The 27,167-nt window shown below is 49.3% G+C and overlaps 4 protein-coding genes across 6 annotated transcripts; 1 reads left to right on the forward strand and 3 right to left on the reverse strand.

Moving 5' to 3' along the window:
• Positions 1-65: 65 nt before the first annotated feature.
• On the reverse strand, positions 66-9,828 carry mapk15 (mitogen-activated protein kinase 15). 2 transcript variants are annotated; one of them, XM_064349058.1, is made up of 14 exons: positions 9,066-9,828; positions 8,421-8,519; positions 7,961-7,990; positions 7,693-7,783; positions 6,837-6,967; positions 6,534-6,697; positions 6,206-6,345; positions 5,419-5,476; positions 4,581-4,718; positions 3,826-3,931; positions 3,175-3,382; positions 2,866-2,993; positions 2,421-2,558; positions 66-730 (listed from the first exon to the last, which is right to left on the reverse strand). In XM_064349058.1, the coding sequence occupies exons 1-14, from the start codon at positions 9,132-9,134 to the stop codon at positions 542-544; spliced, it is 1,689 nt and encodes a 562-aa protein (XP_064205128.1). In that variant the 5' UTR covers positions 9,135-9,828; the 3' UTR covers positions 66-541. The 2 variants fall into 2 exon arrangements, with proteins under 2 accessions (XP_064205128.1, XP_064205129.1); XM_064349059.1 differs by lacking the exons at positions 7,693-7,783; positions 7,961-7,990; positions 8,421-8,519; positions 9,066-9,828 and adding an exon at positions 7,217-7,229.
• Positions 9,829-9,990: 162 nt separating this feature from the next.
• On the reverse strand, positions 9,991-15,248 carry vps28 (VPS28 subunit of ESCRT-I). The gene is made up of 10 exons (XM_064349063.1): positions 15,111-15,248; positions 14,262-14,316; positions 13,917-13,945; positions 13,541-13,578; positions 13,253-13,342; positions 12,721-12,826; positions 12,467-12,568; positions 12,278-12,331; positions 11,969-12,060; positions 9,991-10,944 (listed from the first exon to the last, which is right to left on the reverse strand). Exons 2-10 carry the CDS (start codon positions 14,299-14,301, stop codon positions 10,824-10,826), a joined length of 672 nt encoding a protein of 223 aa, XP_064205133.1. The 5' UTR covers positions 14,302-14,316; positions 15,111-15,248; the 3' UTR covers positions 9,991-10,823.
• Positions 15,249-15,363: 115 nt separating this feature from the next.
• Positions 15,364-19,015, forward strand: LOC135262163 (aurora kinase A- and ninein-interacting protein). Of its 2 annotated transcripts, none has more exons than XM_064349060.1 (3): positions 15,364-15,532; positions 16,472-16,628; positions 17,382-19,015. In XM_064349060.1, exons 2-3 carry the CDS (start codon positions 16,542-16,544, stop codon positions 18,384-18,386), a joined length of 1,092 nt encoding a protein of 363 aa, XP_064205130.1. In that variant the 5' UTR covers positions 15,364-15,532; positions 16,472-16,541; the 3' UTR covers positions 18,387-19,015. The 2 variants fall into 2 exon arrangements, with proteins under 2 accessions (XP_064205130.1, XP_064205131.1); XM_064349061.1 differs by having other exon boundaries at positions 15,375-15,532; positions 16,475-16,628.
• Positions 18,949-26,761, reverse strand: cap2 (cyclase associated actin cytoskeleton regulatory protein 2). The gene is made up of 12 exons (XM_064349064.1): positions 26,631-26,761; positions 26,422-26,522; positions 25,263-25,340; positions 24,854-24,997; positions 24,092-24,177; positions 23,444-23,564; positions 23,080-23,242; positions 22,122-22,291; positions 21,909-22,032; positions 21,723-21,805; positions 20,898-21,038; positions 18,949-20,459 (listed from the first exon to the last, which is right to left on the reverse strand). Exons 1-12 carry the CDS (start codon positions 26,746-26,748, stop codon positions 20,376-20,378), a joined length of 1,413 nt encoding a protein of 470 aa, XP_064205134.1. The 5' UTR covers positions 26,749-26,761; the 3' UTR covers positions 18,949-20,375.
• Positions 26,762-27,167: the final 406 nt, after the last annotated feature.

A 27,167-nucleotide genomic window follows, 5' to 3' on the forward strand; every position in this document is an offset into this window, starting at 1 on the left:
ATACACGAGAGAGAGAAAGAGAATGTCTGAAAACAGTAACAGCGAAGCTGTAGAGAAACAAGAGATGTTCTGTAGGTCCCTTTACCATAATTTTATCTGCGGAAGCACAACACAGAGAAATGTGAACTACCCAGACATTTTAGACATTTGTGCTAAATCACAGTTTCTGTTTCATAATTACCGAGCGATATTTTTTTTGACTGGCAGCCTAAGCACATTTTATTCCATGACACACCTGTGTCACATCGGTTGCCGTGGCGATCATTTTATTGCCGGTCGTCACAGTTTGTAAATGGCTTCCCAGGGTTAGCGGTTATTCACAGTTCATTCAGACTGACTTCAGATCCTGGTCTCGCTGTGCAACTGCTGGCGAAGAGGGGAGTCACCCAGCCGACACGGAGGCCCTCATCAGCCCTCTACCGTCGCCGTTGTTACGCACGTAGCCGCGGCAACTCCTGTGGGTGCTCTGGAAAGCCCCAGTGGGCCTGTCGTGTGAGGCCCTCGCCCCCCCCCCCCCGCTCCACGGCGTCGCTAGCTGTCGCTAGCTGTCGCGGGTCCTGCGCAGGTTCTCCAGCTCGGTCCTGTTGATGGTGCCGTAGGCCTGCGAGTAGCTGCCCAGCTTGGCCCGCGGGTCCCCCGCCGCCCCCACGTTGGCGGAGTTCTGGAACACCTTCCTGCTGTACCTGGGGGGGGCGCGCGTCTCTCGGGCCGGGGACGGGCCGGGCTGGCTCTGCACCCCCCCCCCCCGCCAGGAAGAGAAAAGACACGGGTCTCACTCATCTCCAAATGCAACAGGACGGCCCGTCAAACTGTCAGTCACAATCAACATTTTATTTCATACAGCGAGCAGCCGATTCAGCAATCAGGACGTTATGGTAAGAGCTGTGTGAGTTACAGCAGAGGGAGGTTATGGTAAGAGCTGTGTGAGTTACAGCAGAGGGAGGTTATGGTAAGAGCTGTGTGAGTTACAGCAGAGGGAGGGTTGGGGTAAGAGCTGTGTGAGTTACAGCAGAGGGAGGTTATGGTAAGAGCTGTGTAAGTTACGGCAGAGGGAGGTTATAGTAAGAGCTGTATGAGTTACAGCAGAGGGAGGTTATGGTAAGAGCTGTGTGAGTTACAGCAGAGGGAGGTTATGGTAAGAGCTGTGTGAGTTATGGCAGAGGGAGGTTATGGTAAGAGCTGTGTGGGTTACAGCAGAGGGAGGTTATGTTAAGAGCTGTGTGGGTTACAGCAGAGGGAGGTTATGGTAAGAGCTGTGTAAGTTATGGCAGAGGGAGGTTATGGTAACAGCTGTGTAAGTTACAGCGGAGGGAGGGTTGGGGTAAGAGCTGTGTGAGTTACAGCAGAGGGAGGTTATGGTAAGAGCTATGTGAGTTACAGCGGAGGGAGGTTATGGTAAGAGCTATGTGAGTTACAGTGGAGGGAGGGTTGGGGTAAGAGCTGTGTGAGTTACAGCAGAGGGAGGTTATGGTAAGAGCTGTGTAAGTTACGGCAGAGGGAGGTTATAGTAAGAGCTGTATGAGTTACAGCAGAGGGAGGTTATGGTAAGAGCTGTGTGAGTTACAGCAGAGGGAGGTTATGGTAAGAGCTGTGTGAGTTATGGCAGAGGGAGGTTATGGTAAGAGCTGTGTGGGTTACAGCAGAGGGAGGTTATGTTAAGAGCTGTGTGGGTTACAGCAGAGGGAGGTTATGGTAAGAGCTGTGTAAGATATGGCAGAGGGAGGTTATGGTAACAGCTGTGTAAGTTACAGCGGAGGGAGGGTTGGGGTAAGAGCTGTGTGAGTTACAGCAGAGGGAGGTTATGGTAAGAGCTATGTGAGTTACAGCGGAGGGAGGGTTGGGGTCAGAGCTGTGTGAGTTACAGCAGAGGGAGGGTTGGGGTAAGAGCTGTGTGAGTTACAGCAGAGGGAGGTTATGGTAAGAGCTGTGTGAGTTACGGCAGAGGGAGGTTATGGTAAGAGCTGTGTGAGTTACGGCAGAGGGAGGTTATGGTAAGAGCTGTGTGAGTTACAGCAGAGGGAGGTTATGGTAAGAGCTGTGTGAGTTAGAGCAGAGGGAGGTTATGGTAAGAGCTGTGTGAGTTAGAGCAGAGGGAGGTTATGGTAAGAGCTGTGTGAGTTACAGCAGAGAGAGGGTTGGGGTAAGAGCTGTGTGAGTTACGGCAGAGGGAGGTTATGGTAAGAGCTGTGTGAGTTACAGCAGAGGGAGGTTATGGTAAGAGCTATGTGAGTTACAGCAGAGGGAGGTTATGGTAAGAGCTATGTGAGTTACAGCAGAGGGAGGTTATGGTAAGAGCTGTGTGAGTTACAGCAGAGAGAGGGTTGGGGTAAGAGCTGTGTGAGTTATGGCAGAGGGAGGGTTGGGGTAAGAGCTGTGTAAGTTATGGCAGAGGGAGGTTATGGTAAGAGCTGTGGACTGACCGGCTGTGTAGAGGTAATGGCACCTCTGGCGGCTGCAGGTTCGATGCGACGCAGCAGTGGGTTGTTTTGGGGGTGTGGGAAGTCCAGGGTGCTGGTGCGGGCGTGAGACGTGGGGGCAGAACACCCACGCTGCAGAACCTGTGGGAACCAACCAATGAGAAGCAGCCAAACCTCAACCTTACTACAACAGGAACCAACCTATACCCATCACTTACCAACCAATGAGAAGCAGCCAATCCTCAACCTTACTACGACAGGAACCAATCTATACCCATCACTCACCAACCAATGAGAAGCAGCCAAACCTCAACCTTACTACAACAGGAACCAACCTATACCCATCACTTACCAACCAATGAGAAGCAGCCAAAACTCAACCTTACTACAAGAGGAACCAATCTATACCCATCGCTACTTGCGTTTCCGGAAGTGAAGTAGTACTCACACTAGTGCTGTTAGCGCCATCTGGTGGTTGCACTACTGCATTCTCCTGCCTCCCTTTGGAACCCAGGGGGCGCTGTTGATTGGCTGGCACCGAGGGGTTTTGTGTGGGAGGAGCCAAAGCATTTGAACCTGGACAGACAGCAAATGACTGATTACTGCAGATCATTTATGTGTGTATGTGCTCGTGTGTACCTGTGTGTGTGTGTGTATCTGTACCTGTGTGTGTGTGTGTGTCTGTACCTGTGTGTGTGTGTGTGTGTATCTGTACCTGCGTGTGTGTGTGTGTGTCTGTGTGTGTGTGTATCTGTACCTGTGTGTGTGATGGAGTTGTAGGGCACGGGTTTGCATCTCTCCCTGGTGGGGGGGGCTTGGGGGGGGACAGCAGGGGAGGGCTCAGAGGCCTCTGATTGGGCCTGCCCTCCATCTTCCCTCCTCACCTGATCACCAGACTCCGCCCCCCGCCCCGCCCCCTGTTTCAGCTGCGTCCGACGGAGGATACTCCGCTTCTCCAGGATCATCTGAGGCACAGAATAACAGAGGCTCATTCATCCATCCATTCATCCATTCATTCATTCAACCTTTATTTAAACCTCTGAGAGACCCTCATTTGCCGAGTCACAACAGAACAACATCAGATAAGACAAATACAAACAGATAGATTTAAACTCATGAGCAAGTTCTGTAATTGTTTTAGCGACAATAATCGCTAAAATATCTTTAGTGTATTTTGTGAAATATTCCATGTGCTTTGGGCACTGAAGTGGAATGCAGATCGACCCAGATCGGAGTGAGCAGTGAGATCAGTAAAAGGATCAGCCAGCCCTGGGAAGCTGTATGATGTGTGGTACCATTCCAGAGCAGAAGAGATGATCAATAGGAAAGTATCAGTCTGGAATGGCTCACCATGGCTCATTCAGGACACACAACCCGACTCCGGCCAGTGGGGGGCGCTGGACCTTACCTCATACAGTTTGTTGCGATACTGTGCCACAGAGAGCTGGACCCAGTCATCCACAGGCAGGACCACCTCATAGGACAGGCTGGGCTCCTGGGCGGGGTTATGGAACCTGCAGGGCAGGAGGCCCATTACAGGACTGTGGTAAGCCCCTCCTCCTCCACATTATTACACTAAGTCCCTCCTCCTCCTCCACATTATTACACTAAGCCCCTCCCCCTCCTTCTCCACATTATTACACTAAGCCCCTCCTCCTCCTCCACATTATTACACTAAGCCTCTCTCCCTCATTATGACACCAGTGCTCGTACCTGCAGACGTAGGGGTGCTGCAGGGCCTGTCTCTGCACTAAGCCCTCCCCCTCATTATGACACCAGTGCTCGTACCTGCAGACATAGGGTGCTGCAGGCCTGTCTCTGCACTAAGCCCCTCCCCCTCATTATGACACCAGGCTCGTACCTGCAAAACATAGGGGTGCTGTAGGGCCTGTCTCTGCACTAAGCCCCTCTCCCTCATTATGACACCAGTGCTCGTACCTGCAACATAGGGTGTCTAGGGCCTGTCTCTGCACTAAGCCCCTCTCCCTCATTATGACACCAGTGCTCGTACCTGCAGACATAGGGGTGCTGCAGGGCCTGTCTCTGCACTAAGCCCCTCCCCCTCATTATGACACCAGTGCTCGTACCTGCAGACATAGGGGTGCTGCAGGGCCTGTCTCTGCACTAAGCCCCTCTCCCTCATTATGACACCAGTGCTCGTACCTGCAGACATAGGGGTGCTGTAGGGCCTGTTCTGCGCTCAGCCTCTTATCAGGGTTAAACACAAGCAGCTGCTGCAGCAGGTCCAGAGCATCAGGAGCCACTGAGGCAGGCAGCATCTCCACCAGGGGCACCTGCGGCCTGAGGACCAAGAGCTCATCAGCTTACTGCAGAGATCAGCTTGCACTGCACAGAGATCAGTTCACACTGCACAGAAATCAGCTCACACTGCAGAGATTAGTTCACACTGCACAGAAATCAGCTCACACTATGTAGAGATCAGCTCACACTGCACAGAGATCAGCTCAGTCACACTGCAGAGATCAGCACACACTGGAGAGATGAGCTCACACTGCACAGAGATCAGCTCAGTCACACTGCAGAGATCAGCTCACACTGGACAGATCAGCTCACACTATACAGAGATCAGTTCACACTGCACAGAGATCAGTTCACACTATACAGAGATCAGCTCACACTGCACAGAGATCAGCTCAGTCACATTGCAGAGATCAGCACACACTGGAGAGATCAGCTCACACTGTGCAGAGATCAGTTCAGTCACACTGCAGAGATCAGCTCACACTGCATAGAGATCAGCTCATACTGCACAGAGATCAGCTCATACTGCACAGAGATCAGCTCATACTGCACAGAGATCAGCTCATGCTGTATAGAGATCAGCTCACACTGCACAGAGATCAGCTCACTGCATAGAGATCAGCTTACTCTGCAGAGATCAGCTAACACTGCACAGAGATTAGCTCACACTGTATAGAGATCAGCCCATTCACACTCTGTAGAGATCAGTGTTGGTGTTGTTCTGGGGTGTTGTACTCACCGAAGCAGCATTCTCTGTATGACAGAGGCCCCATACTCAGAGTGAATGGACTGCACATCTGAAATGAGTCACTGACAGATTCAGCACAGAACAGTGTGCAATGAACTGCACCACAATCCAGTCTCTGGCTGGAGACTGTGCCTGCTGTACACACACACACACACACACACACACACAGCACATCCCTGCCTAGTACACACACACACACACACACACACACACACACAGCACATCCCTGCCTAGTACACACACACACACACACACACACAGCACATCCCTGCCTAGTAAACACACACACACACACACACAGAGCACATCCCTGCCTAGTGTACACACACACACACACTGTACATCCCTGCCTAGTACACACACACACACACACACACACACAGCACATCCCTCCCTAGTACACACACACACACACACACAGAGCACATCCCTGCCTAGTGTACACACACACACACACACACACACACAGCACATCCCTGCCTAGTGTACACACACACACACACTGTACATCCCTGCCTAGTAAACACACACACACACAGAAACATCACTGCGTAGTAAACACACACACACACACACACACACACACACACACACTCTCTCTCTCACACACACACACACACACACACACACTCTCTCTCTCACACACACACACACACACACACACTCTCTCACACACACACACACACACACACACTCTCTCACACACACACACACACACACACACTCTCTCACACACACACACACACACACACACACACACAGGCTGTTCCTCTCTCACCCTCGGCAGAGGGGCGGGGCACCGTGCTCAGGATCCGCTCCACCTGGTTGATGGTGGAGGTTCCGGGGAAAAGCGGTTTCCCAAGCAGCATCTCACCCAGGATGCACCCCACACTCCACATGTCCACACCTTTGGTGTACCTGCACAATCAGTCACATGACCACAACTTTAGTGTACCTATATGACCTAGTGCACCTGCAGAGCACAATTAGTCACATGACCAGGGTGTTAGTGCAGCTGGAGGTGCCATCTGTAGTGCTGTGCTGTTAAACACAACACGCCTTCATTAAGGCACAAAGCCAGCGTGACCTCTGACCCCTGTGCTTACCTGGGGGAGCCCAGCAGGATTTCGGGGGCCCGGTACCAGCGCGTGGCCACGTACTCCGTGAGCGTGGGGTTCCCCTCCTCCTCCTGCACCTGCTTCAGCGAGCGGGCCAGCCCAAAATCACACAGCTTCACCTGGCACTCCCTGTCCAACAGCACATTAGAGGGCTACAGGGAGAGAGACACAGGCTTATTACACACACACACACACACACAGACACACACACACACACACCTCGCTCTCTCTCTCTCACACACACACACACACACACACACGCGCAGTAAAGCAGCGGGCGCTGGGCCGTACCTTCTGGTCCCTGTGGATCACGTTCCCAGAGTGCAGGTACTTGGTGGCAGTGAGGATCTGGTAAATGACATAGCGCTTGTGAATGTCCTTCAGCAGGCTCCCCTTCTTAATGACCGCGTGGAGATCCGTCTCTGTGGGGAAGCCCTCGGCCAATCAGAGACCAGAAACATAAAGCGCAGCCCACCGAGCAACCAATCACACCGCACAGAACATGCGGCCCAGCCCACCGATTTCATGACGCAACGTTTAATTAAATGCTCAAAAAAGGCCTAGATTAACCCTGAGGGAGGACGAACACTTGATATATGTTTTTACGTGTGAATTATACATTCTACCAACCCCTGAGGCCAAACATGCAGCATAATCCCAGAGTATCTTACCCATGTACTCAAACACCAGATATCTTACCCATGCACTCAAACACCAAGTATCATACCCATGAACTCAAACACCAGATATCTTACCCATGCACTCAAACACCAAGTATCATACCCATGCACTCAAACACCAAATATCTTACCCATGCACTCAAACACCTGGTATCTTAACCATGCACTCAAACACCAGATATCTTACCCATGCACTCAAATACCAGATATCATACCCATGAACTCAAACACCAGGTATCTTACCCATGCACTCAAACACCTGGTATCTTAACCATGCACTCAAACACCAGATATCTTACCCATGCACTCAAATACCAGATATCATACCCATGAACTCAAACACCAGGTATCTTACCCATGCACTCAAACACCAGATATCTTACCCATGCACTCAAGCACCAGATATCTTACCCATGCACTCAAACACCAGGTATCTTACCCATGTACTCAAACACCAGGTATCTTACCCATGTACTCAAACACCAGGTAGATGTCCTTGTCGTTCAGAGCCCGAATGACATTGAGCAGCTTGATGATGTTGAGATGATCTCCAAACTCCTAAATTAATAACATTAGAGTCACTTTACTGCCTTTAATGATCTCACAACCATAACAATCTACAATAATCATAAACATCCATCTCATGTACAACAGTTTCAGCAATGTTGTGAGAAATACACGCAGACTCTTTAATAGAGCTAGATTGTGTGTGTGTGTGTGTGTGTGAATTCTTACCTGAAGGAACATGATCTCTCTGAACGTCCTCTGTCGAATGAACCAAAAGAGCCAATCAGGGAACAGTAAGAAAAAGCCAATCATAGGAAACTAGCAGCCAATCAGAGAAGAGGAACAATAAACAAACTTTCATTGCACCAGAATTAGCCTGATTGAAGAGCCACAGAATGTAACTTGGGGCGTGCGTGTGTGTGTGTGAGAGAGAGAAAGAGAGAGAGAGCGAGATGTGTGTGTGTGTGTGTGAGAGAGAGAGAGGTGTGTGTGTGTGTGTGTGTGTGAGACAGAGAGAGAGAGATTTGTATGTGTGTGTGTGAGAGAGAGAGAGAGAGAGGTGTGTGTGTGTGTGTGTGAGACAGAGAGAGAGAGATTTGTATGTGTGTGTGTGAGAGAGAGAGAGAGATTTGTGTGTGTGTGTGCGCACGTGCGTGTGTGTGTGTGCGTGCGTGCATGTGTGTGTCACCTGTGCATCGGTCCTGTTCCTGAAGGCATCAAAGATCTTCTTCACGGCTACAACCTCTCCACTTCTCCTGTCCACAGCCTTCCACACGATCCCATAGGCCTGCAGGAGAGGGGGGGGAGAGAGGGGGGGGGGAGAGGAGTAGGTATGATGTTATTGCTGGGGGTGTACTGTGACAGAGTCCTCATTGTGATCTCAGCAAAGCAGCTGTCAGAGCCCCCCCCTCACCCACACCCACACCCCATACCCCACACACACACACACCTGCCCCCAGGTGCACCCTGCTGCAGCTAACCTGGGGAACCAGCATGGGCAGTGTGAAAATGTGTGTGTGTGTGCGTATGTGCAAGTGTGTTTATGTGTGTGTACATATGTGTGTTCATGTGTGCGTATGTCTTTGTATAAAATGTGTGTGTGCAGATTGTGATCCTGCATTATAGCATCAGAACGCAATTAAACTATTTATATAATTATGGTTTGTAATGGAAAAACAAGACCTTATTTCAGTCTTGTGGGAATGGTCACGTGACCAAATCACTACAGAAGAGAAACGTCATCCAAAAGGACCAAATCACTCCGCACACGCACACACACTAAATTGCAGAATTAATAAGCACTTGACAGAATAGCAGAAACAGTTACACTCACCCCTTTCCCCAGCCTTTTCTTAATGTCATACTTCTGGGAGATGTGCTCTTCAACTTCAGAGATGTTCATCGTGTAAATTATCTAAGCTTACAACTAAGATAACAGACAGTAGAACATAATATAACTGAAATCAAATTGGATGAAATAATTGATATCCTAGCCATTAACGGACTACGTGAATAAGACACTCTATTAATTGGCAGGCAATACAAGAAACGTTATTTCGGTGTTTCCCCGGAAATGCTATAGCCACGCTGATGTGTAGGATCTAGGGTCGAACGGGTCGAACCCAGTCATGCGGTTCAGCGCCTCTCGCCAGGTAAAGGTTTCACAACCAAGGTCTCCAGGTTTCGTCACGGTCTACTACGCCAGACTGCAGGCGGGTTTGTGTTTGCCCAGTTCCTGTTACTTTGGCAACCTCCAACAGCTCAGCTGACCTTCCAAGTTTTAGTAGGTTAGCCAGTTAGCAATCTAGCTTTCAGTCGAGCTCGTCTTAAGCCGTCATTGATATACAATGCTAATACACTTAATTATTAGGTGTGCTATCCCAAGCCTTCTTCCGCCCTATTAATCCAAGTATTTATTTTAAACTCTCGCCCGATGTCCGTATGCTCAGATCTCGTAGCCCGACTCCTACGATCGCATCGGATGCAAACGGTCCGCTTCTGTTCGTTTAGGAAGTCCTCTGTCGCCCGGGAGACGCTCGCAACACGACAAACCTGCAGAGCGTCTGTTCTTAAAGGTGTCGCAGCTGTAACACACATGCATGAAAGAATGCACGTATCTCATAGTGAATGCAGGGTTGAGTTTACTTCAGCAGGTGAACACGTCAGTAGTCTTAACTGTCTTAATGCTCTTGGGGGGGGGGGGGGGGGGCTTTGAGGTGTGAAGACATGTATATGCAGAGGTGAAAACACTGCAAGAATTTCATTTCATTTAGTACTTTTTATTTCTAAAAAGAGGTTACATGCATTTTTACTAAACTTTGTTTATTTACAAAGAAGAAGGTAAAATAAATACAGACGTTCTTTGATGCTGCAGAAGAGTGAGAAACAGTTGGGTCAGACAAACCCCGTGTCCTAATACAGCCCTGCACAGCCCCATATAACACCAGCACAGACACTGCCAGTACAATAACTAAACATATGATTAACAGAGAGGGAAAATGCGTTTCCTTTGCCACCAGGCCAGGCTGGTCCAAGCACTTCTGAGCTTGTGTTAGGACCCGGGGAAAAGATGTGTGTGTACCCAGTTATGATTATAAAACATACTCAACAATCACTTCTTGATTAATATACTACACCGAGTAAATCGCAGGTTCACAAAAAAAATTTTCTCCTCAAGTATTTTCAGAAATGAGCGTCACCAAATAGTCACTCATTTCCCCAACAGTTGATCAGATGATTTAGGTTCTTTGAAGAAAAAGAAAAAAAATACTATAAAAGCACAAAAGATTTCAGCAGAACAGGCTCCATGACATCACCATTATACCCACAATCCTCTGGGCTCTTCAGGTGACGTATTTAGAAGGAGCATGCTCATTGGAGGAATGAATCACAGGCCATGAAACTCAAACTAAGGCCACACATTTTCCTCCGCACTGTGACATTAACAGATCAGAGAACAGAAACGGTCGACTCCCCACTCTTACGCCCCACCCCCTGCCCCACGCCCCGCCCCCTGCCTCATGCCCCGCCCCCATGGCCCAATCTGAAGAACAGGAAGTGGAGAGACGGGCGAGTCCCTCGGCCCAGCGCTTCAGGAGGCGTGCAGGAAGCGGTTGAAGGCATTATAAGCCGATTCCAGATCAAACAGCATCTGCCGAACCTGAGAGTCATCCAGCTCGTCAGAGGCAGACATACTGCTCAGCGTGGATAACCTGGAGAGAGAGAGAGAGAGAGAGAGAGAGAGAGAGAGAGGGAGGGAGGGAGGGAGGGAGGGAGGGAGGGAGGGAGGGAGGGAGAGAGAGAGAGAGAGAGGGAGGGAGAGGGAGAGGGAGGGAGGGGGAGGGGAGGGGAGAGGGAGGGAGGAGGGAGGGAGGGAGGGAGGGGGAGAGGGAGGGAGGGAGGGAGAGGGAGGGAGGGAGAGAGGGGTTAGAGAGACAGAGATTTCAATTTGAACTGTCGCACTACCTGAACTATAGTCAAGATAGTGCTTTTAAATACAAAGCAACACAAGCAGCCATAACGCAGACTTCAGGAGCAGACATTCTGGGCTACGTGCGAGCACAAATCACAGAAACGAGCCATGTGACAGGTAGTGCACAGCAGACAGCTTCATTATTTTAAAGTTGATGCTTAAAATGCCTTTAATCGCCTTTAAACGTTTTTACAAAACGTTTAACAATTAAACTTTTAGAAGTCACAGCCCTAAATGGTGTACATGCGTTTGTGTGTGTGCAGGTGTGTGCAGGAGAGGGCAGGTGAGTACAGGTGTGTGCAGGAGTGGGCAGGTGAGTACAGGTGTGTGCAGGAGTGGGCAGGTGAGTACAGGTGTGTGCAGGAGTGGGCAGGTGAGTACAGGTGTGTGCAGGTGAGTACAGGTGTGTGCAGGAGTGGGCAGGTGAGTACAGGTGTGTGCAGGAGTGGGCAGGTGAGTACAGGTGTGTGCAGGAGTGGGCAGGTGAGTACAGGTGTGTGCAGGAGTGGGCAGGTGAGTACAGGTGTGTGCAGGAGTGGGCAGGTGAGTACAGGTGTGTGTAGGAGTGGGCAGGTGAGTACAGGTGTGTGCAGGAGTGGGCAGGTGAGTACAGGTGTGTGCAGGAGTGGGCAGGTGAGTACAGGTGTGTGCAGGTGAGTACAGGTGAGTACAGGTGTGTGCAGGAGTGGGCAGGTGAGTACAGGTGTGTGCAGGAGTGGGCAGGTGAGTACAGGTGTGTACAGGTGTTCAGGGCAGAGCCGTACCACAGGCTGACTTTATCCTTGGCCTCAAACTCTGGGGGCATGTTACTCATCCTGTTCATGGTCTCCATCAACTCCCTGAGGTCTGGCTGGATCTGACCAATCAAAAAACAGCACGCGATCACATGACTGTCCGAAACGGCCTGAAAACAAGACTCTACCACTGCAAACTATCAATGTGCTAAAGCCCTTTAATAAAGGCAGACTGGAACATATATAACCACATATATATATATATAGATGCATATCAACCTTTAGAGGGCATAACATGTGTAACTGACTCAGGGGAAGTAACAGGTGTGACTGCACTACCTCATCCATGGCCCTGATCTCCAGACGCAGCTTATCCATCACTGTGATGAAGAGCTACAGGAGAGCAAGAGAGAGCAAACATGAGACACACACACACACACAGGCACACGCGCACACACACACACACACACACAGGCACACGCACACGCACACACACAGGTACAGGTAGAAATAACTACAGTGACTCACAGAAACAATGTCGGCGATGCAGCGGTTCAGGTTGCCTTTGTCATCCTTGATGGTGATTGGTCGATCCTCCTTGATCCTCTCCATGGCAAGAGGACAGTCGAGCTGAAATCACACGTTCTGTCTTACAAGGCCTGACACCACATACCCAGCATGCATTGCCCGTGTGGGTGTGTGCGTGTGTGTGTGAGGAAGAGAAAGAGCACATATGAGTGGTTATGTGCGAGTGTCCATTTGTACTTGTGTGTGTGACTCACTCTGTACTTCCGGCAGAAGTCATCAATTGAGCCCACGTCGGACCCCTGGACCTGTTTGAAAGCAGCTTTATACTGAACCAGCAACCTGGAGCACGCACCTGTGTACCTGTAGGAGACTCTCATCAATTAGGCAATCAGCACGGACACCTGCCATCAACAACTCAGCACTGACGCATTGGTCAAACAACCAAAAAGCACTGCCTTAAGCATACAGACGCACACACGCAGAGACAGACGGACACACAGACAGACAGAGACAGACAGACACACAGACAGGCAGAGACATACAGGCAAAGACACAGACACACAGACAGGCAGAGACAGACACACAGGCGTGCAGACAGACAGGCATGCAGACAGACATACAGACAGACGTGCAGACAGACACACAGACAGATGGGCACGCAGACAGACGGGCAGACAGACGGGCAGACAGACAGACAGACACACAGACAGATGCACAGATGTAGCAGACAGACACACAGACAGACAGGCAGGCAGGCAGACGCGTAGACTGATATGGGGCACTCACTCGTTGGGTGTCACACAGTCTTTGATGTAAGCTTTCTCCAGGGCCTGCAGAGTCTTCACCACAGCAAATAACTCTGCCATGTTATCAAACCTATCAAAACACAATGCTAATGTTATCACACCAGCCAAAAAACAATGCTAATGTAATCATACCTGCCAAAAAAAAATGCTGATGTTATCACACCAGGCAAAAACACAACACCAATGTTATCATACCCGCCAAAACACAATGCTAAAGTTATCATACTAGTCAAAACAATGCTCATGCTATCATTTCAGGAGTACTTACTTTTCCCTTTCTCTTGCATTTTTGTACAGCTTCACTTCCTGCATAACAGAAAGAATATCATTTTCAGTTACCTGATGTAGTGCACAGGGCTTCTGCAGGTGATGTACTGCCTATTTCAGAGTATGACTATGACTTTACTATGTAAACTCTGAGTAGTTTATGAGTATGTTTAACATGTTCATGGGCAGAGAAACCACTCTTAATGTGCAAATGAATATTTTTTCCACCCCAAATAATATTTGAGACCCTCAGGCACTTAATTGATTTCAAAATGTAAGAAGACCCTCAACAGATATTACCATTTTACTAGATGTTACTATTTACAAAGTCTGCACCCTCGCCCCCACTCAGAGACAGGTCATGGACAAGGACTTACTTCATACAGTTCAGGCTTATTGGCAGGGGCTAAAATTATGAAATGCAGAGGAAAAATATTGAATAAATTTAATTTGCATTACAATCATATATTAAGCTTCTTTGCAGTGAATTATATATACATATAATATATAAACACATTTTTGCAGTAAATAAGTTTATTTTGATGAACAGATTAGTCCATTTACATTATTTTACAATTCATATTACAAGTTAACTCCACTCCAGTTAAGCATTGTGAAATGTCTGGTCACTGGAGTTTAAATCAAATGAGGAACCATATGTACAAGTGAAGTTTTTAAAAATTCTTCAGGTTGCAAAGAAGAAAAAAAAGAGTAAAACCCACCTCCGCCCATTCCTGCGCTCACCGGAATTCCGTGAAACATGGTGACGTCACCAAACTGGAAATCAAAAAGGGATCAGAGAGGGTTTGTTTGTCGCCGGTTTAATATCAGGAAACTAAAGACACCCCACACATCATTAGTTTCCATCATTACAAAAAGAAAGCCATAACTAAATGCCATCTACATTCACCCTTCCACGGTCTTATGTCTCTGTATCTTATATAGTAATGATGAGAAACAAACGAAGGAATGTCTTGTTCCACATCGCAAACAGTGACAGATCATTCTATAACCACGATAGAGTAACTGCCGGAAACCTAGCCAACGTCACTGTTCAGTCATTTACGGTGTGATACATAAACGCCGATATGTCAATTCACTGGCAAGTCGAGAAAATTAGGATATTAGAAGAATAACTGCAGCTAAGAAAAGACGTCACTATATTGATATGACATGGCAATCTGACTCCAAAATTAGCGAGCTAAACTAACAACAAATGTCTTTAGGACTTGGTTTTATGGTCAGACAAAGGAATAGCTAGCGACATTCAAAATTTAACAACAGTTAAAAGGTGTGTACTATACAAATGAGAATTAACGTAAGGTAATATCTGACCACCGGTGTCTTTGTTGTGGATAATCATTGCCTGTGTACGGGAAAGTAGCTAATGTTAGCTTGGCTGCTAATCATAGCTAATGCGAACTACTTAGCCTAGATTATATAATACGTTTCGTTGTTCGTGACTACGACTTAACAAAACGTTTGTGTGCTGTCTTTCAGTAATTAAATATTCTGATGTGCGAAGAATTCCACAGGCTTTCTGCTTAAAACGAAGAAATTATTTCACTCACCTCTTGTCTAATTTTAATATCACCACAAACACACCCCGTTAGCCTAATACATCACTTCCTGTAGCTCATAAAGCTGTCTAGTAGTGTGCCTGTTTTATTTTTTATGTTTTTAAAATACACATTTAATTTGGAATTCAGAGTTGTTTTAAATGTCGATACTTAATCACAAAAAACTCATAGTATAAGTATCGTGGTAAATTACACCTGTGAGGCTTTTGTTTATAATTGAGAAAAGGCGCGAGATAAACAGCTCTCACGAAAAATCTCTTGGCGGGACAGATTTAAATCTTCTGCAGCTACTGTTCGCTTCATATTTAACAACCATAACTCTACTAATTAAGTCGTTACTGGGATTGTTCAGGATCCGCCAGCTGTGCGTTGAAAAGAAGTTGCCTCTCTTGAAAGCACGAAAACTCAATAAAGTAAGCCGACGGAGAAAACGGTTTTATTTTTTTCCACTGAGCAAGTTAGTCTAGATAACGTTAACTTTAGCCAAATGGTTTGCTATTTTGTATGACTTGTTTATTAAATTAGTCGCAATCAAACAGTATGTCTAAAGTTACCTAGCCAATATAATGTTAGCCAAACCATCTCCGGCTGGCTGACTTCACAATTAACTATGAAGTAACGTTAAACAAAGTATTAACTGTTACTTGTCTTTCAGATTTTCTTTCACCTTTCTTCTGTTATTTTTTTTGTGTTCTAATCGCCAATATTTTAAATTGACCTACGTAGTTAGTTTTTTTTCTTTCTCAGAACAAACCATGTTTAAAAGTGATTCAAGCGTTTATTTAGCTTTATTGTGACGTATATGCGTTTCCATTTATCAGAAATTTGACTGAATAATTTTAAAATTTGTTACTTTTGTGGCACGAGGCTTTGAAGGCATAATTTACGTCACGTGATCTGTTCAATTATGCCCAGCCTTATTCATACCGTAATTTTATGACACTGCATGAACACGCGATACAACTCAGCCCTATCTCATGTCATTGTCCTATCCACAGTTATTCAAATTAATTTATGTTAAGCTGCTTATTTATTCATTTAGTCATTTATTTAACCAATTAATTTTTAATTTAGGCTCCATAGTGGATGACTCGCCTTTTCCTCTCTTGTTGTATGAAATTGATTCAGGCTGTGTCTCCGTTTCTAATCGACATCTCATGTATTGGGTGATGTCAGAAGTCTTGTCCTATCCCTTTGTTTACCCCTGAAGCCCTCGTCCACTTGTAGACTCACCTGACCCCGGAGATACGCCATTAAAGTCCATGAGTCCAGAGGGCTTCGTTTGGGCCGGAGCCACCGCAGGGCCTGATTTAGGCATAGATCCACGGTCTAACTAGCCTCCCCCTTACCAGCAGGAACGGGAGGTTGCTTGTCGAGGCTCGGGATTCTGGGATACGCGTGGCGGAAATCGTCGTGACGACGATGAAGGCTTGCAAGGTCCCGGCGAGCACGCAGGAAGACTGCGGCGTGTGGCTGGACACCGCGGACCTCCGCAGGAAGAGGAAACCGGTGAGGACGCATCACGTTTCAGTCCTCGCCAAACACTGGCACTGGATCAGGGTTCAGTGTTTGTATAGATATAGGCCTTAAAAAAAAAAAAAAATGCTTGTACTGGGCCATGTCCAAACCGATGCACGTGCCTACTATTGAGTGTAGTTGAGTACACTGCGTGAGAAAGTTGCGTAGGTGAAATTTTCTCTAGATGAAGTGAACTTATAATTTTAGGAATGTATGCTCATTTCTGGGGTTTTCGCTGAGTACGTTCGTGAGCGTACTTTTCAGGGAGTGAATGACCGTTTTTGGTCCCATAAGTATGATGGGCAGAATTGTTTAATAAAACGAGGCACGGCTTTGCTTACATTTTCCTTCAACTATGAAACGTGATCATGACTACACAAATACGACACCTCCACAGTACGGCTGGAAAATAGTATTTGGGAAATTGTTTCACATACTAAAAAGTATGCACCAAACAGCACACAGTATTCTTAGTAGACCGCATATATTGAGGACCCAGTAGTTTGGGAGTCTGATTCGGACACAGGCAGTGTGCTCAGTAGACCTCAGTAGGCCCCACACCTTGAGGACGCAGTAGTTTGGGAGTCTGATTCGGACACAGGCAGTGTGCTCAGTAGACCCCAGTAGGCCCCACACCTTGAGGACCCAGTAGTTTGGGAGTCTGATTCGGACACAGGCAGAGTGCTCAGTAGACCTCAGTAGGCCGCTCTGCCCGTCTCAGTTGCCGGTTTTCCCGCTTTGCAGGTCCGCCCCCCCCGCCCCATCTCCAGGCTGCTGAACCCGCTGGGGCCCTCGGGGGCCTACAGAGTCCCCGCCGTTCTGAGCTTCACACAGACCAGGCTGCAGTTTCCCGCCACCGCCCAGAGCTCCATCACCTCCTTCCTGTCCCCGCGTCGCCATGGTGACGCCGCCCAACCCTCCTCACTGCCTCTTGGTCTCGGCTCCCGCATCACCCAGAGTGCTTCACCTGCCCCTGGTTTGCCGTGGAGTGGGAGTGAGAACAAGGCTCCAGAACAGGTCATAGTTCTGTCCACTTCCTGTCAGGGTAAGGAAGAGGCGGAGTCTGCCGCTGCAATGGCCACGCCTCTCTCCCCACCGGACGTTACCGCAATGCTGAAGAAGAGGAAACGTTTCGGCAGGCCCGAGGAGCCAGCCAATCAGAGAGTTGGGGGTGTGGTCCCTCCTTTAAGGCCCCTCCCTCAGGACAGTGCAGGAGGCGGGGTCAGGGGGGGCTGCAGGGTGCTGGCGGCGTGTTCATCCCCCCTGCCAGTGGAGGAGGAAGAGGAGGAGCCTGCTAAAAAGAGGCTCAGGGCCCCAAATAGCACAGAGACCCTGCCGTGCCATCTCACCCAGCGTGACCCCTCCCTGTCCCACCGTGGTGAGGGGAAAGAGAACAGCCAGAGACCCCCGCTGCCTCCCTCCTCTCCCCTCTCCCCCAAACCCACGTCCTGGAGGAGGGAGTCCCCTTGCCTGTCGCCGTGGAAACGCCCCCTGCGCGACCTCCCGGAGACGCAGGTGGTGAGCCGCTCCCAGCTGTTCACCCAGGACTCGGAGGGCCGACAGGTAATGGCTCACCGCGGCGCCGTGTGCAGGACCCCCCTGCTGGACTGCACCAACTTACCCCCCTGCAGGGAGCTGCCCGGGACTGTACCATCCCAGCCTCCCCTGCAGGGGGAGCCAGACTCTGAGCTAAGGCCAGAGCTGCTGTTCACACAGGACTCCGAGGGAAACAGGGTTATCAAGCACTGAGCGGCACCATAGAGTTTGCACACAAACCAGATAGTACACCATAGACTCTCCGCACTCACACCAGACACTGGAGAAGTCCAGGGCTCAGAAAATGGAAGCACTGCCACGTCCACCCATTAACTCAGGTGGCTGACTGCACTAATTTGTTCCATCTTCGGGATGAAGAATTGCGCTAATTGGCAAATCCAGGTGACTGGGACGAAGTACAGTGGAGGACTTTAGCTTTCTGAACCTGGATTCTCCACCACTGCTGCGTTGCGTGGAAGGTCTCGTCTCCCTAACATTTAAGACCAGATGTGCATCTTCTGAATATTTAAGTGGTGTCTGTCCCACTACAACTTTATTAGCAACCCACCGTAGCCAAGAAGCTGACGGAAGGAACATATGAGGTGAGCACCTTGTGAGCATATAGAATCTGTGGCCTTCCGCTGGATGCACGAGGGAGGGCGGGGCTTAATGTCATGACCTCTTGGCTGTGCGACAGCGCGCTCTGGTGGCAGGATGAGAGCACTGCACATAATGCCGCTGTTGAGGGCTGCAAAACACAACATAACTGCAGGCACTGAATCATATTCATTTTATTTTGAAAAATGTCCAATAAACAAATTCATTGCGATATTTAAAATGCACTTGTTTCTAATCCCCCCCTTTGACATTATTGGTGGCCGCAAACTCTCGCGGTGTCGAGCCTGAAAAATTACACCTCAGCGATGACTGACACAGGACCAATCACAGCTCAGCAATGACTGACACAGGACCAATCACACCTCAGCGATGACTGACACGGGACCAATGAGAACCTTTTGAGAAAAGAACGGTTTCCCAGTGTACATCTCCCGATAGTACAGCGCAACTGCACTGAGACAGACACAACCTTAAACCTACAGTCTCTTTTCTTTCTACGTTATTACACAGTGATATTTTACACTACTAGTGTTAAACTACAGTTACTGTGATGCTCTATTAGTGTGAAACTACAGTTATTGTGATACTTTACATTAGTGTGAAACTAGTTACTGATACAGGACTAGTGTGAACCTACACTGACGTGATGCTTGACGTGGAACTACAGTTACTGTGATACTTTACATTAGTTACTGATGCACGACTAGTGTGAACCTACACTGACGTGATGCTTGACGTGGAACTACAGTTACTGTGATACTTTACATTAGTGTGAAACTAGTTACTGATGCACGACTAGTGTGAACCTACACTGACGTGATGCTTGACGTGGAACTACAGTTACTGTGATATTCCGCACTATTAGCCTAAAGCTAGTTACTGTTATACACTATTGGTGTATATACACTATAGTTATTGTGATACACTATTAGTGTGAAACTACACTTCCTGTGATGCTCTACACTCTGCGTGTTAATATGACATTGAAGGGGTGGGGAGACTTGTGCAAAAGCTGTCAGCTTTCAAAACACTTAACGGCACACAAGAACCAAGAGCGTGTGAGACATTGTTTACATTCCCTGCGAAGCTTACACACAAATGCTGTAGCTGTGTGTGTCTGTGTGTCTGTGTGTCTGTTTGATGTGCGCACGTGTGTGAGTGAGTGAGACAGAGTTATGGCTATGGCACGGATGATAAATATGTAAGTTTGTGGTTATTCCACTTTTGCCATTTAAGGAGGAATTCATTCGAGAGAAATCACAGAATTAGCCCTAGAAAAACCGCGGCGCGAGTCACATGAACACACCTACATTTACACACGTCACATACGGTCCTCACAACAAGGGTGTGTATATACGTGTGTGTGTGTGTGTGTGTGTGTGTGAGTGAAGGAACTGTTTTAAAGAGCTGCAGAAAGAGTCTTGGATTATATCAGGCTGGTGCTCCCACTAACACAGTGGCTATGGTGAGGAGGACTCCGATGAAGAGTTACTGTAGTATTACTGTTATTTCTGAGTGAATGTGTGAGACTGCTGTGTGAGGAGGAGGTGGAGGAGGAGGTGGAGGAAGAGGAGGAGGAAGCCATCAGCCAGCGATCTCGGTGGGCTCCGACACTAGTCTGGATCCGTCCCACACCGTCTTGAACTGCTCTGGAACGGGGAACTCTCTCTGCAACACAAACACACACACACACTGCTCTAGAACAGGGAACTCTGCTACACAAACACACACACACACACTGCTCTAGAACAGGGAACTCTGCTACACAAACACACACACACACACACTGCTCTAGAACAGGGAACTCTACAACACAAACACACACACTGCTCTAGAACAGGGAACTCTGCAACACAAACGCCCACACTGCTCTAGAACAGGGAACTCTGCAACACAAACGCCCACACACACACTGCTCTAGAACAGGGAACTCTGCAACAAACACACACACTGCTCTAGAACAGGGAACTCTACAACACAAACGCACACACACACACTTCTCTAGAACAGGGAATTCTCTGCAACACAAACACACACACACACTCTGCAACACAAACACACACTGCTCTGGAACGGGGAACTCTCTCCCTCCCCCCTCTCGCTCACGTAGTCGTCTCCTTGCGGGAGCAGGATGTTCATCTCGGAGCTCTTGGCGCTGATGATCTCGCAGTTGAGCGCGTCCTGGCTGAGGTACACGTGGCAGCCGTCCGTCTTGTTGATGGAGATGGTGGGCACTGTCCCCATCACCTAGGAAACGGGGCAGAGGATGGTCGTGACATCACTGCTCTACCTGGAGCCCTATGAGAAACCGCTCTACCTGTACCTCTGTGTGAGACTGCTCTACCTGGAGCTCTATGAGAGACTGCTCTACCTGTAGCTCTATGAGAGACCGCTCTACCTATAGCTTTATGAGAGACTGCTCTACCTGTAGCTCTATGAGAGACTGCTCTACCTGTAGCTCTATGAGAGACCGCTCTACCTATAGCTTTATGAGAGACTGCTCTATCTGTAGCTCTATGAGAAACTGCTCTACCTGTAGCTCTATGAGAGACCATTCTACCTATAGGTTTAGGAGGGACAGAGCTGTACCTGTAGCTCTATGAGAGACTGCTCTACCTGTAGCTCTATGTGGGACAGAGCTGTACCTGGAGCTCTGTGTGGGACAGAGCTGTACCTGTAGCTCTATGTAGGACAGAGCTCTACCTGTAGCTCTGTGAGAGACCGCTCTACATGTAGCTCTATGAGAGACTTATCTACCTGTAGCTCTATGTGGGACAGAGCTGTACCTGGAGATCTGTGTGGGACAGAACTGTACCTGGAGCTCTATGTGGGACAGAGCTGTACCTGGAGATCTGTGTGGGATAGATGTTTACCTGGAGCTCTATGTGGGACAGAGGTTTACCTGGAGCTCTGGGTGGGACAGAGGTTTACCTGGAGCTTTATGTCTTTGCAGTTGATGATCTCCACGATGCCCACCACGCTGTCAAACACCACACCCATTTTCTTACAGTTATCTGTGGAGGAAAACAGAACAAAAGTCAGATGGATGAATGAGAACAAGAGACGATTCATCCCAATATCACAGCGCCCCCTGCTGGCCCGGAGGGGTCATCTCACCCAGAATGATGGAGTTGACTTTGCCCTTGATCTGCAGGGTGGAGTTGGCGCAGCTGAAGACGTAGGCCACCTGCCGGAGCTCGGTGTCGGAGATCAGCAGGTCCGGGGCCTGGTTCTGGTACTCCTGCAGGGACAGAACCCGTTTAACATCTTGCACTCCCACGGGTCGAAGGAGGGATGAAGGGATGAGGAGCGAACGAGTGGGGCACATACCACCCGCCACTTCTTCCCCTCCAGCTCCAGCAGCGGGGTGCGGCTGTGGGGTGGCGTGGCCGCGGCCTTGGGGGCGTGGCCATGTGCGGCTGTGGGGGGGGGTGCCCCGCTCTGGGAGCGCAGGCCCGGGTTCTTATGGGTCTTCTGGGCTTCAGAGACGTGCTTCAGGCCTGGATCCAAAAAAAATACAGTAGCGCTGTGTCCCAATACGAGAGCAGCTGCCTCTCTGCCTGCACCCTTAGAAAGCACTGTGTCCCAATACCCCAATACGAGAGCAGCTGCCTCTCTGCCTGCACCCTTAGAAAGCACTGTGTCCCAATACCCCAATACGAGAGCAGCTGCCTCTCTGCCTGCACCCTTAGAAAGCACTGTGTCCCAATACCCCAATACAAGAGCAGCTGCCTCTCTGCCTGCACCCTTAGAAAGCACTGTGTCCCAATACCCCAATACAAGAGCAGCTGCCTCTCTGCCTGCACCCTTAGAATGCGCTGTGTCCCAATACCCCAAGACGAGAGCAGCTGCCTCTCTGCCTGCACCCTTAGAAGGCAGCTCTTTCTGAAGCCATCAAGCCAACGGTAAAGGAACCTCAAAAGGCAATGAATTTGGGACGCACTTTGAAGGCAGAACGACATCACAGAGAGTTCATGAAACCAACACAAGGTCAGGGTTTACAGCTGACAGCTTTTACTTTCCAACTGACAGACCCAACGTAAGTAATTACTAATTCTGTCGTTGTAGCCGCAATTGTCGTGATTCTTTATTTTAAATTCTCCCTCCCCCCCTTCCTCTCTCTCTATCCCACCCTCTCTCTCCCTCCCCCTCCTTCCCTCTCTCTCCCTCCTTACCTCCCTCCCACTCTCTCTCTCCCTCCCTCCTCCCTCTATCTCTCCTTCCTTCCCTCCCTCCCTCCTTCCCTCTCTCTCTCCCTCCCTCCCTCCCTCTCCCCAGGTGTGCTCACCTCTGGTGATGTCCTCTCCCTGGTTGAGCTGGGCGAAGAGGGCAGAGTGCAAGGCGCTGCTGTCAGGTTTGGGCTGCTGGTCTGCGCTCGGAGGGGGGGGCGGGGGCAGGGGGGCAGGAGGAGGGAGGGCGGGGCATGGGGCAAGGTCCAGCAGGAGGAGAGCCTGAACCTGCGGAAAAGAGCGCAGTTCTCCTTGTCCATGCAGGTCAGACCTGCAAGCACACTGGCACACTGGTGATGGTCGTTTCTGCTGCATAGTGGCTTACTGTGCTGTATGGTGTGGCTTAGTGTTAAGGAATGGGCAGTGTTCAGTGTTAGTGTTTGGTGCTATGGAGTTGACAGTTTTCAGTGTTAAGGAATGGGCAGTGTTCAGGCTTACAGTTTGGCTCCAGGCCAGGCCTGTGGTGTGATGCTGCTTTATGTAGGCTTGCATCTCTGTCCAGATGTTCAGGTAGGACCGAACCCAGTCGACATGCCGCTTATCTCTGGAGGGGAGAGAAAAGAGAGAGAGAGAGACAGAGGCAGGAGCCTCGTTCACACGTTCCATCTGTCCTCCCGCTGCATTATCATTCCCAGCAGGCACCTCTCTCTGGATCTGAACATAGCAGCCTTCCTGTGCTACAGGTCTGAGCAGCACAGCAGTGTCTGAGCTTCAGTTCTGTGCACTGAGGACTGAAACATACCTGCCAATGGGACCATCAGCTCCATAACCAGCATCATTAACAACGCCAGTGTCCACAGTACTCACGTCTGTTTGTAGTCCTTCAGGACGCGGCTAGTGACGGTACTCACGTCTGTTTGTAGTCCTTCAGAACGCGGTTAGTGACGGTACTCACGTCTCTTTGTAGTCCTTCAGAACGCGGTTAGTGACGGTACTCACGTCTGTTTGTAGTCCTTCAGAACGCGGTTAGTGACGGTACTCACGTCTCTTTGTAGTCCTTCAGAACGCGGTTAGTGACGGTACTCACGTCTCTTTGTAGTCCTTCAGAACGCGGTTAGTGACGGTACTCACGTCTCTTTGTAGTCCTTCAGAACGCGGTTAGTGTAGAACATGGCGGCATCGTTCATTTCTTTCACATATGGCCCTGGCTTCATGCACTGTGAGAGACAACACAATTACACAAATACACAACAACAAGAGCACAATTACACAAATTACACAATTACACAAATGACACAGTACACAATAACAGAACAAGAGAACAATTACAGAAATGGCACAATACACAAGTACACAACATTCAGATGCATATATGCATAAACTCAGTTCTATAAGTGAGAACGTACAAGTGTGCTATCTGTCAGGGGCACCTCCATCTGCACTGCTTTAGATACGAGACGGGACGTAGCACTGAGGGGGTGTTGCTGCATACACCATTGCCATGGCTACTCACCACGTACCCACACCAGCCACGGGATCACTCCCACGGCATGAACGGTTAACAGCAGCCCACGCAGTGCTGCATCGCAGCCTAAACGCACTCACTCACACACAATGCCCGACTCACATGATCAACACACAGGAGCAATACACACACATGAGACACACAATGACAACTCACAGCCATACAAATACACAGCACATCACACAGAACAGAAACAAAGCACATCACATCACACTCAGCAATGTGCATAAGCCATGTTTGAGACTGTTGAAAGTGTAGCTCATCTGTGGGCCCCTCCATCTGCATTGCTTTCAGAGAACAGAGGTACCAGAGGGGGCACTGGAGTGGGGTGTTCTCGCCATAGCGACCCAGTTGCCATGGCTACTCACCACGGTGACCCAGCCCAGCGCCGGGATGCTCTCGCTGACGGCTGAGAGGTGGTTGAACAGCAGGCTCCCGCGGTGCTGCTCGCGGAAACGCTGCACCTGCTGGATCTGATCCGAGATGGGCTTCAGCAGGGCCGACATCTCCGCCTGCAAAGCATCATGGGAGGGACAGGGAGCAGGCAGCTCAATAGCGCGTGAGTGTGTGTTTGAGTGTGTGTTTGAGTGTGTGTGTGGTTCGGTGTGTGTGTCTGTGCTGTCTAGTGCAGTGTTATTTGTGGAAGTGTGTGTGTGTATGTGTGGTGTGTGGTGTGTATGTGTGTGTTGTGTGTAAGTGTGTGGCCATGTGTATGTGTGTGCTGTGCTATGTGGTCGTCAGTGTGTGTGTGTGTGTATGTGTGTGGAACAGGCTTACCTGTGCAGGCTGCTGGTGTGTGCTCGCCATCTTGATGAAGTTCCTCTGCACTTTTAGAGCAGTCTTCACCATCTCTGCCTGGAAAGGTTAAAGGTTGGGGTTAAAGGTTAGGGTTAAAGGTCGTGCCAACTCTCATAACTCTTGCTGTGCAGTGCAGTCATGATGATGAGGATTCCATTAAATATTCAACAGATGAGAATGACAGTATTATGTTCACAAAAATATTTGATTGCAAAGAAATATGTCCTTCCTTTTTTGTTTAAATGGCAAATCAAAATTCCAGATGCATTGATTTTATATTAATGTTGTCTGCGATTCTCATTTTCTAAGATCTGGGATTTGTTCTTGTCTTATTTTATTTGCTGCTACAACCACTGACAAGAACTTCTCTATCTCTCTCTCTCTCTCTCTCTCCTTTCTCTATACCCCCGACCTCTCCCCCTCACTCACTCCCTCCCTTCCCCCTCTTTCTCTTTCGACCCCCTCTCCTCCCCCCTCTCTCTCTCCGCCCCACTCCCTCACCCCTCTCTCTCTATCCCTCCCCCCTCTTTCTTTCTACCCCTCTCCTCCCCTCTCTCACTCTCCACCCCACTCCTCTCACCCCTCTCTCTCTATCCCTCTCTCCCTCCCTGCCCCTTTCTCTTTCTACCCCCTCTTCTTCCCCTCTCTCTCTTTCCACCCCACTCCCTCTCCCCCCCTCTCTCCCTCTCTCCATCCCTCCCTCCCCACGAAGCTTGTGCTCACTCGGATGGAGGTAGAAATTGCCCAAGTTTGGTCAAATGCCTCCAATTTTGGAATAAATCACTTCAGAACCAGTAGTTCTCCATAAAAGGAGTGATTTTAAACTTTTTAGCCAAACAATCTCCTCCTCTCCCCCTTTTCTGGGAGAGAGTGTGTTTATGAGTGTGTGTGTGTGTGTATGTGTCTGAGAAAGAGAGAGAGTGTAAGAGTGTGTGAGAGACTGTCCTTGGGAGTCCTTATCACTGTTATCTGTTGGTGTCATTGTTTCTGCTCTTATTTTACATGTCTTTACAATGCAGCTGTACTGACGAATACACAATCTTTGCTTTGGCAGCCTGTATTGGCAGATATGTCCATGCGGATAACGCGCTGGAGCTGGAGTAGGAGCTGAAATGACAGCGTGGGGGTCAGTACTCACGTGCTTCTCCACGTCCTCTCCGATGGCTTGGCTCGTCCGCAGGTAGTCCGACACTGGGCCCTCCAGCAGCAGGTCAAACGCCTCCACACACCGGCTTACACCTGCGCAAGAAACGCCAGAGACTGAGCTACACCTGGGTCATGGTCACAGGTGTGTGAATATGTGTGTGTGTGTGTGTGTGTGTATGTGTGCGTGAGGTCTGTCTGTACCATTGATTCCATTGGTTATGTCTCCATTGGCCACGCCCCCTCCCGGGGTCTGCATCTTGATGGACATGCTCTCCAGGCGTGTCACAGCCTGCTCCAGTCTCTGCACCAAAGCCTCCATCTCTCAGAGCAGCCTGGAAAACAGAGCGTCTCTCAGTCACAGTGTCTCAGTCACAGTCCAATTCAGAGCAGCCTGGAACACAGAGACTCTCTCAGTCACAGTGTCTCAGTCACAGTCTCTCAGTCACAGTGTCTCAGTCACAGTCACATTCAGAGCAGCCTGGAACACAGAGACTCTCTCAGTCACAGTGTCTCAGTCACAGTCTCTCAGTCACAGTCTCTCAGTCACAGTGTCTCAGTCACAGTCACATTCAGAGCAGCCTGGAACACAGAGACTCTCTCAGTCACAGTCCCTCGGTCACAGTGTCTCAGTCACAGTGTCTCAGTCACAGTCCCTCAGTCACAGTCTCTCAGTCACAGTGTCTCAGTCACAGTGTCTCAGTCACAGTCCCTCAGTCACAGTGTCTCAGTCACAGTGTC

Source organism: Anguilla rostrata, chromosome 8 (genome assembly GCF_018555375.3).
Source record: "Anguilla rostrata isolate EN2019 chromosome 8, ASM1855537v3, whole genome shotgun sequence".
In the NCBI taxonomy this organism is placed as follows: domain Eukaryota; kingdom Metazoa; phylum Chordata; class Actinopteri; order Anguilliformes; family Anguillidae; genus Anguilla; species Anguilla rostrata.